Genomic DNA, 14975 nt, shown 5'->3' on the forward strand with positions numbered 1-14975 from the left:
CACGTTTTCAATGAAGACAGGCCAGAGTGTTGCATCTAGGGCAGTGAATTCCCACCTCAATAGAGGTTTTCACAGAAGAAAGAGCCCAATCTGATATCCCAGTCAGTGTTGTGACAGACAGACAGGTAAAGTACTCAGGAAATCTGATATGTGCACAGCAACTGTAGATAATCACAATTAGCACTGCATTTATTAATGAAGACCACTTTCTGTGTTGTATAATTAATGATGCACTTTAGTACTAAAAAAAATAGCTTGTTAATTTGAGCTGGTTATATTAGCAGGATCAATATAGTTGTTGCCAATGCTTTCAAATAATTGTTTCCCCAGCGGAATGGTTCACTTTGTCTCTTTAACAACAGGCGTTCACCCAAACCACAGCGGGAAACCCTCGTTGTGGTTACGTCACGTCCACTTTCTATCAATATGAACAACTCACACACGAGTTTGCATCTGCTCTCAATCTGGGATTAAAACAAACGGGGCACTTAGATTTCCAGACTTGAAGACAACTTTCGTGAGTAATATATTGGAGGATGTTAGGATAAACACTTACACTTTGAAAGCTACCTCTCCTTTCTAACTGTGGTTTATGGGGAGGTTTAAATGACACTTGTGCCATGTGTAGGCAAGCCTATGGGATAATGTTTTTGATACGAGTTAGTGATAAAATAATTTAGAAAGCATTCACCATGGAAGTGATTGTGTTTTATAATTGAATAGCATACAATAGCCTCTGCAATAACGAGAGGAATAAGGGTGTTCAATACAGGAGAATGTTTTCAGCATATTTTCTGAAAGTGACGATACATCATTGATGTTCAGCACGGATACGACCATTTAAAGCCACTACATTATGTTATTTATTGTCTTATGTCACTGAGGATTTGATTATTCTACTTGTTGGCACTATGTAGCATAGACGCAACAAACTTTACTGATTGGTACCGTTAAAAGCAGTTTTTGTGAAATTATAGTTTTGTAGGTCAATATAATGTCACATGTTGGTTTAGCTAGTCTATATCTATCTGTTGACATTATTGTAAGCATTCGGCTGCGTTTTAATTTCAAGCCAAGCATTTTGGAAAGACTAACCTCAGTTAAATCATGGCTATTGAATGACATGATAATAGCCGAAGCAGCCGAGCACAAAGCCTCTGTTGTGAAGTTTTGAGGTGCCCTAATGCACGAAGGAGTAGCCTAGAATCATTAGGTAACGAGTGTTGTCACATACAAGTTTTTTTGTTTAACGAAACCTTTTTGCTATTACCTATTTTTGTGAAACTCATCAGGTATGGTTGCCCATTACCAACAGTGGGAAAAGCTTTAATAGTTTGTATTAGGTTATTATTTTATAAGTAGGCCTATGTTGTAGGCTACGCATATGAATATTACGTATATAAATATATTTACAGAGGGCAACATTTGTCAAGCTTTAATAGTTTGTATTAGGCTATTATTTTACAAGTAGGCCTATGTTGTAGGCTACGTATATGAATATTACGTATATGAATATATTTACCGTGGGCAACATTTGTAGAGCTTTAATAGTTTATATTATGCTGTTATTTTACGTTGGCCTATGTTGTATGAATATGAATAATAGGCCTAAATGAATATTGTTTGCAGAGGATGCAGAAGCCTCTAAGACATTTTTTTTTTGGAACAATTAAGTACGCCTAATAAGCAAGGCGCGTCACCTCAGAAGGAGAGGTCTTGTAGGTTAGGCTACCATTCCCCCTGTCGCTCTTTTTCTAACAATTGTATCAATGTACATCGTTTCCAAGGTTACAGTCTCATAATTTTCTATGCTTTCAGCTAGCATTTCATCTTTTGAAGACATGGCGAACAGACGCCTCCTGTTGGCTGTTCTGCTACAATTACTTGGTGGGTGCCAGGCTGCTCCGCGCCTTTCCAACGGGTTCCTCTACCATGACATCTTCAACAACGGCAACGGAGAAAGTATGACAATTTGCTCATCTTTATAGAACTGTTAGAAACATTATAGAACTGTATAGAACTGCCATTGTGGTACATAACTGCATAAAACACATCTGCGTAATGTTATAACAGCATACACTTAGCCTACGCATATATTGTAATAAAATGTGTGATGACTGTGCTTGGGGAAGGAAGCACCTGCAATTAGGAGACATCGGTGCCTTTTGGGCGCATTGAGAGATCTACCCCCTTCACACGTAGTATGTTTTTATGTGTTGTAGACGTTTGTACTGGAAACGAGCTCAAAACATTCAGGGCTTATTCCAAACCTGTAGAGAGGTCCGGGGGCATCCTCCCCCTGGGATTTTTTTTTCATTCTGGTAGATTAAAAAAGCATAATTTTCATGTATTTTAAGACAGAAACATTATTCCATCCATTGTACCACACTGCTTGTGTGAAAACAATTGTATGCAAGCTCAGACTGACACACGTGGACATGGACATCGCCAAAGGTTACCCATAAACTCACGTTGATAATGGAGAAAACATTTATGAGAAATTACATGTGAAAATCATACTGTCAAATATCAGAAAACATAACTTTGTTTGTATTCAGTACTCCTTTATGTAGAACAAAACCAGGTTTAGTTGTAGTCTAGCTTTCAGTCCTCTACATGTTTCTGTGTGCCAATGCATTTGAGCAATGCCGTCATCGTTAATCAAGGAAGAATGTTTAGAGGTCAGCCTAAAACATTCAATTCATGTCTCATCAGACAAGTAATCTCTTTTTTTTAAGTGTCATTTGGCCAGTTACATTTGGTCGATTTAATTGCCAAAGTATATTAAGTGCAAAACTCAAAGGCCCCTGTATTTGAAAGGGTAACGAGCTGCACATTACACCTGTGATGTAATGACAGTCTGCAAATGGCCCAACATCAAAGGGAGGAGTCGAGAAGAATTGTTATTTGCATGTTTGGCACTAGAGTAACAAACTTGAGAAAAAAAAGTAAATTTTTGGGGCACATTAATTTGTGGGTGTGGCGTTGAATTTGTGTCTTTTGAGCCGATCAGCCATAGTGTGCTGAAGGTGAAGGTGTACATCACAGTGCACAGATATTACACCTCTAAGTTATGCATCTGTCCATCCTTAAGTCATTTAACTAAACTGCAATGTAACAGATTGGGTAGCAGAGGTTCAATTGGGGACTTGAAATCTGGTCTTGAGTCTAACTGGGAACTGAGACTAACTGGCTGTTTGTCTTCCTGCAGTTTACTTCAATGGAGTGCAGCTTCACGTGGAGTCTGAAAAGATGTTCGTGTTCACGTCTCACGGGGGAAACGTTACCCTGCCCTGCCGCTACTGGTACGAGCCGGCGCTCAGCGCCCCCCGCAGGACACGCGTGAAGTGGTCCTGGCAGCCTGCTAATGGCAGTCACGAGTCGGACGTCCTGGTTGCCATCGGTAACCGCGTGCGCACCTTTGATGGGTTCAGAGATCGCGTCCATCTGCGTCAGGAGGGCGCGGGAGACGTGTCGCTCGTGATATCGGGGCTGCATCTCAACGACACGGGCCGCTATCGGTGCGAAGTCATCGATGGGCTTGAGGATGCGAGCGTGACCACTGAGCTCGAGCTGCGAGGTACAGTCCCGTCAGCATGATCAACCTTGACTGCCGCTAACTCTGCTGGAATGGATTTGGCCCTGATCTATTGTGGTCCCTGACTGATCCACGACAGATAATCTCAATGAGAACCTGCTGCAGTTTATGTCAAATATGTGTGTAGTACTCCGATTGAGTTTTTTCTATTACCATCCCGTGTGCATCTCTTGGAAGTAGTGTTCTTGTGAGAGCAATGTGAAAGCACACAGGAAGCAAACACAGGTTTGAATGGTCCAAGTCAGTAAAGTTCAACTGGTACTGACCAGTGATACAGTGTGATAATTGTTGTTAAATACATTCTAACATCTTACAGGGTAATTGTAGTCACATCTCATCTTTCAGTTAAAGTCAATGGATCTGAACATGTTTGATATTCACAATTTACTACTTCGTTGGGGTACATAATGATTTGTATTCCTATGCATAGCATTCAGCAGATCCCCATGGATTATTTTACCTTCATCCATATTTGACAGATTAAAACATTTTTAGGACAGGGAATCTCCGTTATACTCCATTATTTAATGAAATATAAGGTCTTCATTAGCGCTATCTCCAAGCAAAATATTAACTAAAAGTGCCCTTTTCTTTACAGGTGTAGTGTTTCCCTACCAGGGTCATCATGGCCGCTACCAACTCACCTTCTCCACGGCACAGCAGGCATGCGAGGAGCAGGGTGCTGTCATGGCGACATTTGATCAACTCTACACGGCCTGGGAGGAGGGGCTGGACTGGTGCAACGCTGGCTGGCTGGCCGACGGGACAGTGCAGTACCCCATCACCTTACCCAGAGTGGCTTGTGGGGGACTGGGTTTGGCGCCAGGGTTGCGCAACTATGGGGCGCGATACAAACACATTCACCGCTATGACGTTTTCTGCTTCTCCTCGTCTCTCAAAGGTCAGTCATCTAAGCTTTGTCAATTTATTCAGGTTTTTGATTCAGTGTGAGGAAATTTGGAAAGTTGACTTGTTAAAGCAGATCTATTATGCTTTTCGTTTTTTGTGTATGTAAAACAAAGATACAAAAGCCCAAAGTTCATCCCAGAGTGAGTAACTCTCCTGCAGAAACCACTTTTCTCAGCTGCCTGAAACGCCTTGTTGGAATTCCAGCCTTTTCCTCTGTTACATAATGATACAATCTCGAAAACACAATCCTTATGGCCCAATGGTGATGTTTCTGCCTGCAGAACTGACCAATCACAGCACACTGTTCTCATCAGCATGTGCTCTAATAAAGTGTTTCAGACAGAGGGTGAATAGAAATGTTCAGTATGAGACATTTGTTTTGGATCATTCATCGCCTACTACCCCTTCTGGGGCTTACGCCGCAAACAAGAGTTCTCCAAGCATCTCGGTCCTGAGTCAACATCTCAAGCTGTCCCCAAGTGTAGCCCATTTTCTTGGCGTCTGCCTCCCAGTCTCTACGCCAGGTGTTTCACGGCCGACCTCTCTTTCTTTTCCCTTGGGGATTCCACTTGAGGGACTGTCTTGTGGTGTTTGTGGCTGGTTTACGGAGAGTATGGCCTATCCATCTCCAACGTCCTTTAACAGCAATGTGAAGTCAGTCCTATTCTACGGAGCTGAGACATGGAGGACTACAGTGAATACGACAAACAAAATCCAGTCATTTATCAATACCTGTCTGCGACGAATCCTCCAGATCCACTGGCCTAACACCATCAGTAACAAAGAACTGTGGGAACGTACCAGCCAAAAGCCAGCGGACGAAGAGATCCTCCAACGATGTTTTGGATCATTGAAGCATGTTAATCTATTCTAGTATAATACAAAATACAATTGTGAACATTGAAAATGAGCCTAAGAGATCCTCTGTAAGAGTTTAGTTAAGAGAATCATCACAGCTCCCTAGGAGCAGAAAGCAGGAGTAGGGGTAGAGTAGAGGAGCAGGAGTAGAGTAAGGAAAATAAATACCAAATAACTCCCAAAATCCCCCACTGATTAACGATCATTAACAATCTACTCTGTTATTGCATCAGTGCTTCTAATGAGAGACACCCTCTAAGGCATTGCCCAGTGTCTTTAAAAACGTCTTTTCCCCTCCTTGCATGTTATCCAGGGAAGGTTTATTTCCTGGAGCACCCTCACATGCTCAACTTCACTGAGGCCATCCAGGCATGTCTGGACGACGGGGCCCACATAGCCAAGGTGGGACAGCTTTACGCTGCCTGGAAGTTCACCGGACTGGACCGCTGTGATGCCGGATGGTTGGCCGACGGGAGTCTGCGGTACCCAATCACCAACCCTCGTCTGAATTGTGGTCCCATGGAGCCAGGGGTGCGCAGTTTTGGGTTTCCCGCACCCCGCCACAAGCATGGCGTGTACTGCTACAGAGCGGAGTAAAGATCCAGGGGAGGGCTTCAGCAAAGATGACTAGGAAGTGTTGTTAAAGGTGCAATATGTAATTCCAATTTTTTTTTTTAAACAACTGTGTGATTCTGAAGGCACGATCTCAGTATTCTTATAGATTCTGGTTCTCTTTTTCAGGCCTTTTATTGCATTTGTTTACATTTCTCTGGCACTGACCAATGTAACTAGCCGCATTTCCACCACCTGGCCGGTGCGTGCCAGGACTAACGGGCTAATAGTCAGGGCTCTCAAGCTGAGAAAGCAAAAGCTATTCGCGTTTCTACCATCAGGCTAACAGCCCCACGGTATTGCCCTAACCCCCCAAATTATGCCGTCTTGTTGAAACCACCAAGGAAGAAAGGGACTTTAATTTGAGGTAGGCTACTTTTCCGAAAAGTTAGAAACCGCTAGAGTTATAGGTTGTCATGGTGCCAGCAAGCAAATGGATGTTGCATAATGTTAACTAACATCAGACTCCTCTATTGTTTAAAACTGTCCATCACAGGTAGTCTGAAGACATAGCTGTAATATAAGACAGCAAACAACATAGGCATAAACTGTTACTATGGAGAGGATTTCGCCCTGAAATGCAAGCACCACTTTGGGATGAGAGGAATAACAATCGCCACAGCATGTTTTACTGTGTGCAGCACACAGAAACTGTGCCATGTGGAAATGCAATGCACAAAAGGCATTGCTTTTCACTGTGTGATGTGAAGAGAATGTGACACAGTGAAAAGTTTAATTTCATTGATTTACATCTCATTCAACTACCATCCAGGAAAAAAAAAAATAGGCTCTGATTTTGCATGCTGACCAGCTCCAGCGAGTCTCCTTTTCTAAATATTAAGTAATTTTTTTATAAGTGTAAAACTAGTTATTCTTTTGTTTTTTGTTAGTGTAAAACTAGTTATTTTGTTGATTTTGCCACTGACCCTCTCTTACCTGACTTCATTAACCTGCCTCTCACCTTGACCTTTGACCTCGACACGCCTCAAGCACCAGTTGGCCCGAGTAAGCCCTGGAAGCCCAGAGAAAGCACAGTCAAGCCCCAGAAGTGACAATGGAAATACAACTGGCCTTGGCACGCACTAGCTCGCCCGCATTTTGCCCAGTAGTGGAAACGCAACTAACGAATGCTTACAAACACCTGAAACGAAGAAACAGTATGTAGAGAATACACAGAAGAATTTTGGAAAACAACATTCCCCACTCTTGCATCCTTATGGTTAGTTTATAAACATTAAAAAAATGTTATGACAAAAAGCTACATATTGCACCTTTAAAGGAGAAGGCTCTTTTGGTCTTTTCTGTAAGGATTGTGTGGTAATACTGAATGCAGAGTACCTGCATATCAGCATCGCCATTGCAGAGGTCTGTGTAGAAGGGTTCTGTGGTCAAGAATGCTGATTTCTGCACCTCGTAAAGCAGTATGTGAATCTCTACTACACTTTTAGTGCCGGGGACCTGACAGGGCTTATCCACAGGGATAATTGAAAAGCTGTGTATTTTATTATAAGTACAGTTATATGTCCACTGTCTTATAGTTTAAGTACTAAGTAATCAACACTAAAAATTATCATCAGTTAGGCATCCGCAATTGGTTCTGACCAGATTAGTCATGTCAGCTCATTAATTGCACTGTGTACATTTAAAACTCATTACAATCAAAGCTGTGGTAACATTATATAACATTATAGAGTGCCTAGGATAACTATGCTACCATATAGTATATGATACGTCTTTCAGTTTTCGTAGATATATTGTACTGTTGTGAAAAGCTTACAAACATTTGATCAAATGTTACCTGTAACTCATTGCACAAAGGAGTTATAAGCAATGCTCTGATTCCTGTCCTCATTTACTGCCGAGTGAATAGTTTAAAGGGCACATACAGAGGGAACAAGGAGCAAGGGCAGAATTATATTTGTTTCTTAAAGATTCTTAATTCTAAATTCTAAAATCTCGTTCTGACAGCGCCTTTACTTTGACAAAAAGCTCTTCTCCATTTGAAGCTCAGAGACCCACTGTACATACAACAACACATTTTTTTTTTTTTTCATGGACAAGGTGCAGGGAGACTTGGTTCTAAATGCATTGTAGGTTATACGTTTTACATTAAATGGTTCTCCCTGGAAGCCTCTTTTTAAATACACACTGCTCTGATTGATGCTACACATGGGGACTATAGGTCAGACTATGGGCTGAATGGCTACTTGTTTATGGAGAACATCTCCATTAGAGCTTCATGCTTCAGAACAAAACAAAGATGTACAACTAGAAATGGCATGTGTGAAAATAGCATGCTGTATTATTGAATGATCCTCATCACAGAAATATTTACATAAATAGCAGATCGATGGTGTACAGGTGACCAAATGAATCAGATCTGGTTTTGATTACGGTTTGTTTGATGTCAGAAAATATTGTATTTTATTTGATTTATTTTATTGTATTGTATTTGATAGTTCTTTTGACCATATCCTTTGTACTGTATCACGATATTGTACCTCATTATTTCTGATTCTTTACGGTTTGATAACAGGTGGTGGTAATTTTATGTAAAATAAATGTCTATTTTTAAAGCTGCTTACACATACTGTCTTTGTTTCTCTTCAAAATACCCTCAATATCTGTTATTTACAGTGCAGTTTTCACACTTTCATTTTGTTATGTTTCAGACTCATCTTAAAATGTATTCAATCCATTGTGTTTCTTATCAATCTACTCACAATACAATGACAAAGCAAAAGATAGGTGTTTGAAGTGTTTTGTGAATTTATAAAAAAATAAAAGACAAATGTTTCATTTACACAAGTATTCAGACCCTTCACTTAGTACTTGGTTAAATGACCTTTGGCAGCAATGACAGCCTCAAGTCTTCTTGGGAATGATCCAGGGGCGTAACTATAGGGGGTGCAGCAGGTGCGGCTGCACCTTGGCCCGTGGGTCTTGGGGGCCCGTAGCCGGGGCTTTTTCGTGCCCAAGAAAAATATCTGCGCAGGGGGAGGGGGCGTACAGGACTGTAAAATGTTTGGTAACCACTGCCTTACGCCACTGACTAGGGCCCGTCATAATAGCCTGCACCTGGGCCCGTCGTAACTACGTTACGCCACTGGAATGATCCTATCAGCTCAGCACACCTTTCCTTTGGAGGTTTCCCCCATTCTTGTTGGCAGAATCATTCAAACTCAACCAGGTTGGGTGGGTATCATTGGTGCACATCCATTGTCAGGTCTCATCGCAGATGGTCTGTTGGGTTTAGCTCCACACTCCAGTTTTCCCAAAGCAACTCCTGTGTTTTCTTGGCTGTATGATTCGGGTTGTTGTCTTGTGAAAATGTAAACTTTTGCCCCAACCTGAGATCACCATGCCGTGTTTGACTGTAGGAATTATTATTAATGTGGTGATGCTCAGTCCCTGGTTTCCTCCACGGGAGTTGTGGCCAAATAGTTAATTCTTTGTTACCTCAGACCAGAAAATGTCTTGTATGCTTCCCCAGATCTGTGTTTTGACACAATCTTGTCTCGCAGGTCTACAGACAATTCTCTCGACCTCATGGCTTGGTTTTCACTCTGACATACACCATCACTGAGACCTTATATAGACAAATGTGTGTCTTTTCTATGTTATTATTGTACTATATAATATTATATTATTCATTTACACACGGGTGGACCCCAATTAGGTTGTAGGAGCATCTCAAGGACAATTGATAGACATAGGATGCACCAGAGCTCAATTGCAAGTGTCATAACTAAGGGTCTGAATACTATTATTCTTAATAGATTAAGAAAAACACTCCAAAAACATGTTTTTGCTTTGTCATTGTGGAGTGCTGTGTGTGACCGAGAAAAAAATCCATGAATCCATTTTGGATGGTCTGAACCATTACAAAATGTGGAAAACTTTCAAAAGAGTCTCAAAACTTTCTGAATGCACTGTATATTCTCATATTTGAAACTTCACATCTTTGAATTCAAATAAAGGACGTTGGTCTCCAGTGTGGTCCACTGCCCAATGAAATCAGTATGGGGCCCAACATGGCAATGCTCACCATTTTGTCAAACAAGCCCTTCTGGGATCCTGTCCTTATTTGGGTACAAGCTGACGTGAAGAGTTTGAACTCACTGCTCTGTGGAACTTGTGGAGTCTTGTAAGACCGTCAGCATCCCCGACAAACCCAGGAAGGTGTACTGGACATGTCTGCGTTTGACTTTGACCAAACTGAGGGACGCCTGTCCCAAAGAGAGGAACATACACACCTCAGACCCACCCCCCACACCCCACCCCCAGACCAGAAAGCCCTCATTCATCCTTCAGCATCCCCTCCCATTGAGCAAACACAGACTCTGGCAATTATATCATTCCTCCAGCTCAAAGACGGCTTAGTGAGAGGACTGTAACCTCCCTCAGATGTTGGTGAGGGTTGTGTGGTGTGATGTTTAAAGACAAACATTACCTGAACTGTTTTTCTAACCCTGCATTAATAAAAGACTGGTTCACATTAGACATGCCTGATGGGGTTTATTAATCTCCTATTTAGCAGTGAAGTGGAGAGCTGGATAAAGGGATGTTTCATCAAGACACCATGGACAACTTGAAGGTGGAATTTAGTCTTTAATGCACAGCGCAAAAGGAAAAAAAAATCAATATATGTAATGTTTTTATTATGTACCCTTTTTTTAGTAATTCTGAACATATTTAAACACAGAAAAAAAAATCAGTTACTTGTCTAATGTATACAGTTGCATTTGCAGAGCTCCAGTAAACAGCAGCAGACATCAGAACTAACATGACGAGGAAAAGAATAGAGGAGAAAAAAGCCTTTGGTTATCACTTCACACTTTCTGTGTGGACCGACTACATGTTGTGGCGTGATAGTCTCGAGTCTTAAATATGAAGATAGAGCACAAGAGTGCAGGAGTGATGTCATTAAAAACTCCTTTGTCCAGAGAGAGTATCACGTTGGGATGTTAACGTGTCTGGAGACAGACAAACCCTCCATCCTGTCCAGAAAACATATGTCTGGTGTGACGCATGTCTCTTCCAAGTCTGGTCTCATTAAGAAAGCACATCATTAGGAAAGCAAAACAATGCCACTTTAGGAATATGACAACCGAAACATACCAACAAACCTCTCATTTAAAAACTAATAGCAACTGAGTATGGTAGTAGTAGCCACTGTTTAGTGAAGGCAGAGCACTGTGTTAAAACAGAAACAGGATACCAAATCGGGTCGTCAGGGGGGCACCGCCTCCCATTGCCCTGAGTAACAGAATGACACAAGCATAAGCCAATCAGATAACAGGAGAGGAAGAATGGAAGCAGTTTCCACAGCAACACACAAATTCTTAAGCCGGGTCTGTTTCTGGTACTTCTATTCTGTGAACGTGAAATGGCAGTAACTGAAGAGAGTTGTCCAGGGACAGATTAGTCCCACGGTAATACTATGACCCGCACAGCGATTCTGTGAGACAGTTGCAACATTTGGGATAACATGCAAAGACAGAAAAGGATTTTCAGGGATGGACTTCAATGGAAAATCATGGCTGGATTTGTCCTCATGGAATGAACTAGTTTCTGTAGCACAGTGATGCCATTCATTGACGATCACATCGTTTTTGTTCGTAAATACATTTTGCCATGATATCTTGTGCCATTAAACTTCTAGAAGAATTGGACAAAGCCAGACAAGGTACCATTCAAGTCCCACCATGACGATAAATCAATAAATAAATCACTTTTCACATTATGCAGATCAACTGTCTTTCAAAATAATAGACATTCGGCTTTTGCTGCCGTCCCCCTTTGATGGTTGAGATGGTGTAATATTTTCTATTCTCTTACTCAAGAACCAAAAATAATTTGTCATGTAATCTGCGATTTTAAAATCTGCAGGTATCTTAAGGTTTTGACCGACTCCGTGAGGCTAAAGACGTAAAAAAAAAGCCTCAACATGAATAAATAGATGGTAAACTAATGATGTCCTATTAATCCATTTCAACAAGATTCCAAAATCCAAATCATAAACTTAACTAAGAACAGAAGGTGATGTCACTGTCTAAAATGTAAAGGACAACTAACAGCCCAGTGTATACTGACTATGAAGTAAAGTTGGACTGGAATATTTACATCTGATGTAATAAGTTCATTCAGATATATGCTTATCACTAGGTGATGAGTGACAATGATGAAAATTGTTTGATTTTGGGCGCTTTTTTTGGACAAAAACATCAGATGCTGACAATATCATAGTAAATAATCACAAACATTTATGGGATGTTTCATAAAGTAGGTTTGTTGATTCGGCTAACTTGTAGGCCACTTTGAATATCCCCATTAATCATACATGCCCAGTGTCTCACTTGGAAATAATGGCAAATAAACTATATGCAGGGACGGATTAAATTAAACAGTCAGGTGACACAGACATGCAGCGCTGGGGATAAAAGGGGACCTTTTCTCTTTTGGATAAAGAGTTCAACTCTAAGCTAAGATCACAGTTTTAGACAAGGGCTTTGCGTAAGTCTTTTACTCTCTGGCAGTCTGTGTAAAAATACTTTCCACATCACGTCTTTCTCTGTGTTAATGCCACTCCAAGTTTAGCTCAGAGGTGGGCTAAATATGGTTGTTTTCTGACACTCAGCAGCTTTGTTGGAAGTGCACTCTGTAGCAATGATACCTATTGCAGGCTTTAAATAGGAGCAATGATGCCTATTGCAGGATTTAAATAGGATTTTCCACTTGCTTCTGTCAACAGTGAAAGCCTGTGATGGAACCATTCAGAGTGGCTTGCAAAAGTATTCAGTCCCCCTGAAAATCATCACCATTTTCACAACTACAAAAGATACTTGCACGTAATTTCCCAGTCAGTATGTTTATTGCTAACATTAATGCTCTAGTATATATTTGAAGGCAAACTGAAATATTCTACTTGCATACGTATTCAAACACCTGTGCTTTTGAGCAGATTTATGCAAGCAGAATGAATACTTATGCTAGCAGAACACTTTAGTTTTTTATGGATGAATATTTAATTTTAGTAGACAAATAACAAATTTAGCCTTTATAAATATACTGCAGTATAAGTGTTCACAATGACAATACTGATTGGGAAAATATGAATAAGTATCTTGAACATGGTGATGACTTTCAGGGGGTTGAATACTTTAGCAAGCCACTGAATTTCAGTTTGTGGGCCGACAACTAAGCCTACATTATGAAACACCCCTACCATGTGTTAGGGACGATAACAAACAAACAAATTTAAAACAAATAGAATCTTACATATATTTTCCCTTTTAAATAGTTTAAATCACAAGGTGATATTCAATCCATGCATTCAGCAGATAGACAGATTCAGAACATTTCTATCTTTGGTGATCTCAGCTTTAAACTGTACAAAATGGGCACTTTGGTTGCTTTATTTTTTCTCAAGATTCATTTATTTATAGAAAATAATTGTTATAAAATAACTATATGTTAAAATCTCTCTGGAGGTTCCTCTTCCGGCTGCTTAGCTGGATCTTTTGTGTGCTGCTTGTGATGGAGTCCTGGCGGATCTTTTCCTCAGCCTGAGGGTGGAGTTGGCTGGAGGTAAGGAGACAGGCAGGAGGAATATTCACATCAAGAGCACGTCTTGAATATTCACATCAAGAGCACAGCCAGCATGAACTATCAATCTCATTTGTTTTAAATGACACAGAGGTTGTGTAAAGTACTGGATCCATGGGCTTGCGTAGGGTTAAAGCTTTTATTACCTCCGCCAAAGAGTTGTTATGTTTTCGTTGCCGTTTGTTTGTTAGTTAGTTTATCTGTCAGCAGGATTACTACCAGGAAAACTACCAGGCCGATTTTCATGACACTTGGCGGAGGGGTGTAACTTGTGCCATGGAAGAACACATTATATTTTGGAACAGCTCCAGATCAAGGAATCAAGGATCCAGGAATTTTTTTTCACTTTCTTTAACATTGCAAGATGTGGCATTTTGCCTTGGCAGAGGTCTTCTAGTTTCATCTGGTATTCTTCTGGTATTACAGAGTTGTAAGCTGGAAGTCATTACTGTGACTAGCGAAAATGTCTATGTGTATGTCTATGTCTATCCCTACAGTGGCATTAACCCTCAAATTAAAGGCCAAACATGGCATACCGTAAATATATGGAACAGCCAAGTACTCACACATTATGCATTCCACCTGAGGTTTCTCCCACTGCCCGTCATGCAGGCAGCGGACCACTGGGTGGCGCCGCTGGAGGAAGCCCTCATTGCACTGGTACCTGATGATGGAGTTCACCTGGTAGCGCTCCTTCTTGGTCCCGTACATGTGCGCATTCTCCACCTCAGGAGGAGAGCCGCACAGGACTGCAGCGGGCATGCGTGGGCAGAGAGAGCGAGGTGAGAGCAGGTGACTGGGGAGTTTAGCATGATAGCATGTAGCACGATGCTGCACATGTTTATATGTGTCTAGGTGAACATGACAACATGGCATGGGATTTCCTTATCAGTCTGTCAAACCATCAGTTAATCCATTAATCACTCTAATACATCAAAGGCGTACACCCATTTCTCCTTCAATTATCATGTCATCCAAAACCGGACAAAACACGAGAACCCGAGACACTCAGAGAGCAAGTGGGTAGAAATAACATAGCCCATGCGTAGAAGCCATACCTGGGCCGCTCTTGCAGGTGAAGGGCAGGTGATAGTTGCAGGGGACATCGTTCCACTGGCCGTTCTCGTGCCAGATCATCACCACACAGTCCTCTCCGGAGTTGAAGTAGTTGTCCGGCTGGTTCGGCCTCCAGTTGATAAATTGCTGCAAGAAGAGTGGTGACGTCATGGAAACCATACCAGTGAGAACTCACAAACAACCTGAATTTCCCTTACCACACCCACTTCTTAAAGAAATAACATGGAATTCTAATAACAGTTTTCAGCTAAATGAGCTTATTTATCTAACCTGTTTATCAAATGGCATTAAGTGGGAAATTAGCTGTTTTGGT

General features: G+C 41.2%; 2 protein-coding genes across 2 annotated transcripts in view; one reads left to right on the plus strand and one right to left on the minus strand.

Moving 5' to 3' along the window:
• Positions 1–381: 381 nt before the first annotated feature.
• Positions 382–8557, plus strand: LOC105908101 (hyaluronan and proteoglycan link protein 3-like). The gene is made up of 5 exons (XM_012836573.2): positions 382–517; positions 1819–1962; positions 3212–3580; positions 4197–4499; positions 5679–8557. Exons 2-5 carry the CDS (start codon positions 1842–1844, stop codon positions 5960–5962), a joined length of 1077 nt encoding a protein of 358 aa, XP_012692027.2. The 5' UTR covers positions 382–517; positions 1819–1841; the 3' UTR covers positions 5963–8557.
• A 4283-nt stretch (positions 8558–12840) lies between these two features.
• The window catches only part of LOC105908085 (aggrecan core protein-like), an 18828-nt gene continuing 16693 nt past the window's right edge, over positions 12841–14975 (minus strand). Inside the window, exons 16-18 of the mRNA XM_031569835.1 lie at positions 14644–14788; positions 14152–14334; positions 12841–13561 (exon numbers count right to left, since the gene is read on the minus strand). Of these exons, the coding sequence (XP_031425695.1) occupies positions 13488–13561; positions 14152–14334; positions 14644–14788 (402 nt within the window). The 3' untranslated portion in view covers positions 12841–13487. The remainder of the gene's footprint in view (positions 13562–14151; positions 14335–14643; positions 14789–14975) is intronic.

This window comes from Clupea harengus, chromosome 6 (genome assembly GCF_900700415.2).
Source record: "Clupea harengus chromosome 6, Ch_v2.0.2, whole genome shotgun sequence".
In the NCBI taxonomy this organism is placed as follows: Eukaryota; Metazoa; Chordata; class Actinopteri; order Clupeiformes; family Clupeidae; genus Clupea; species Clupea harengus.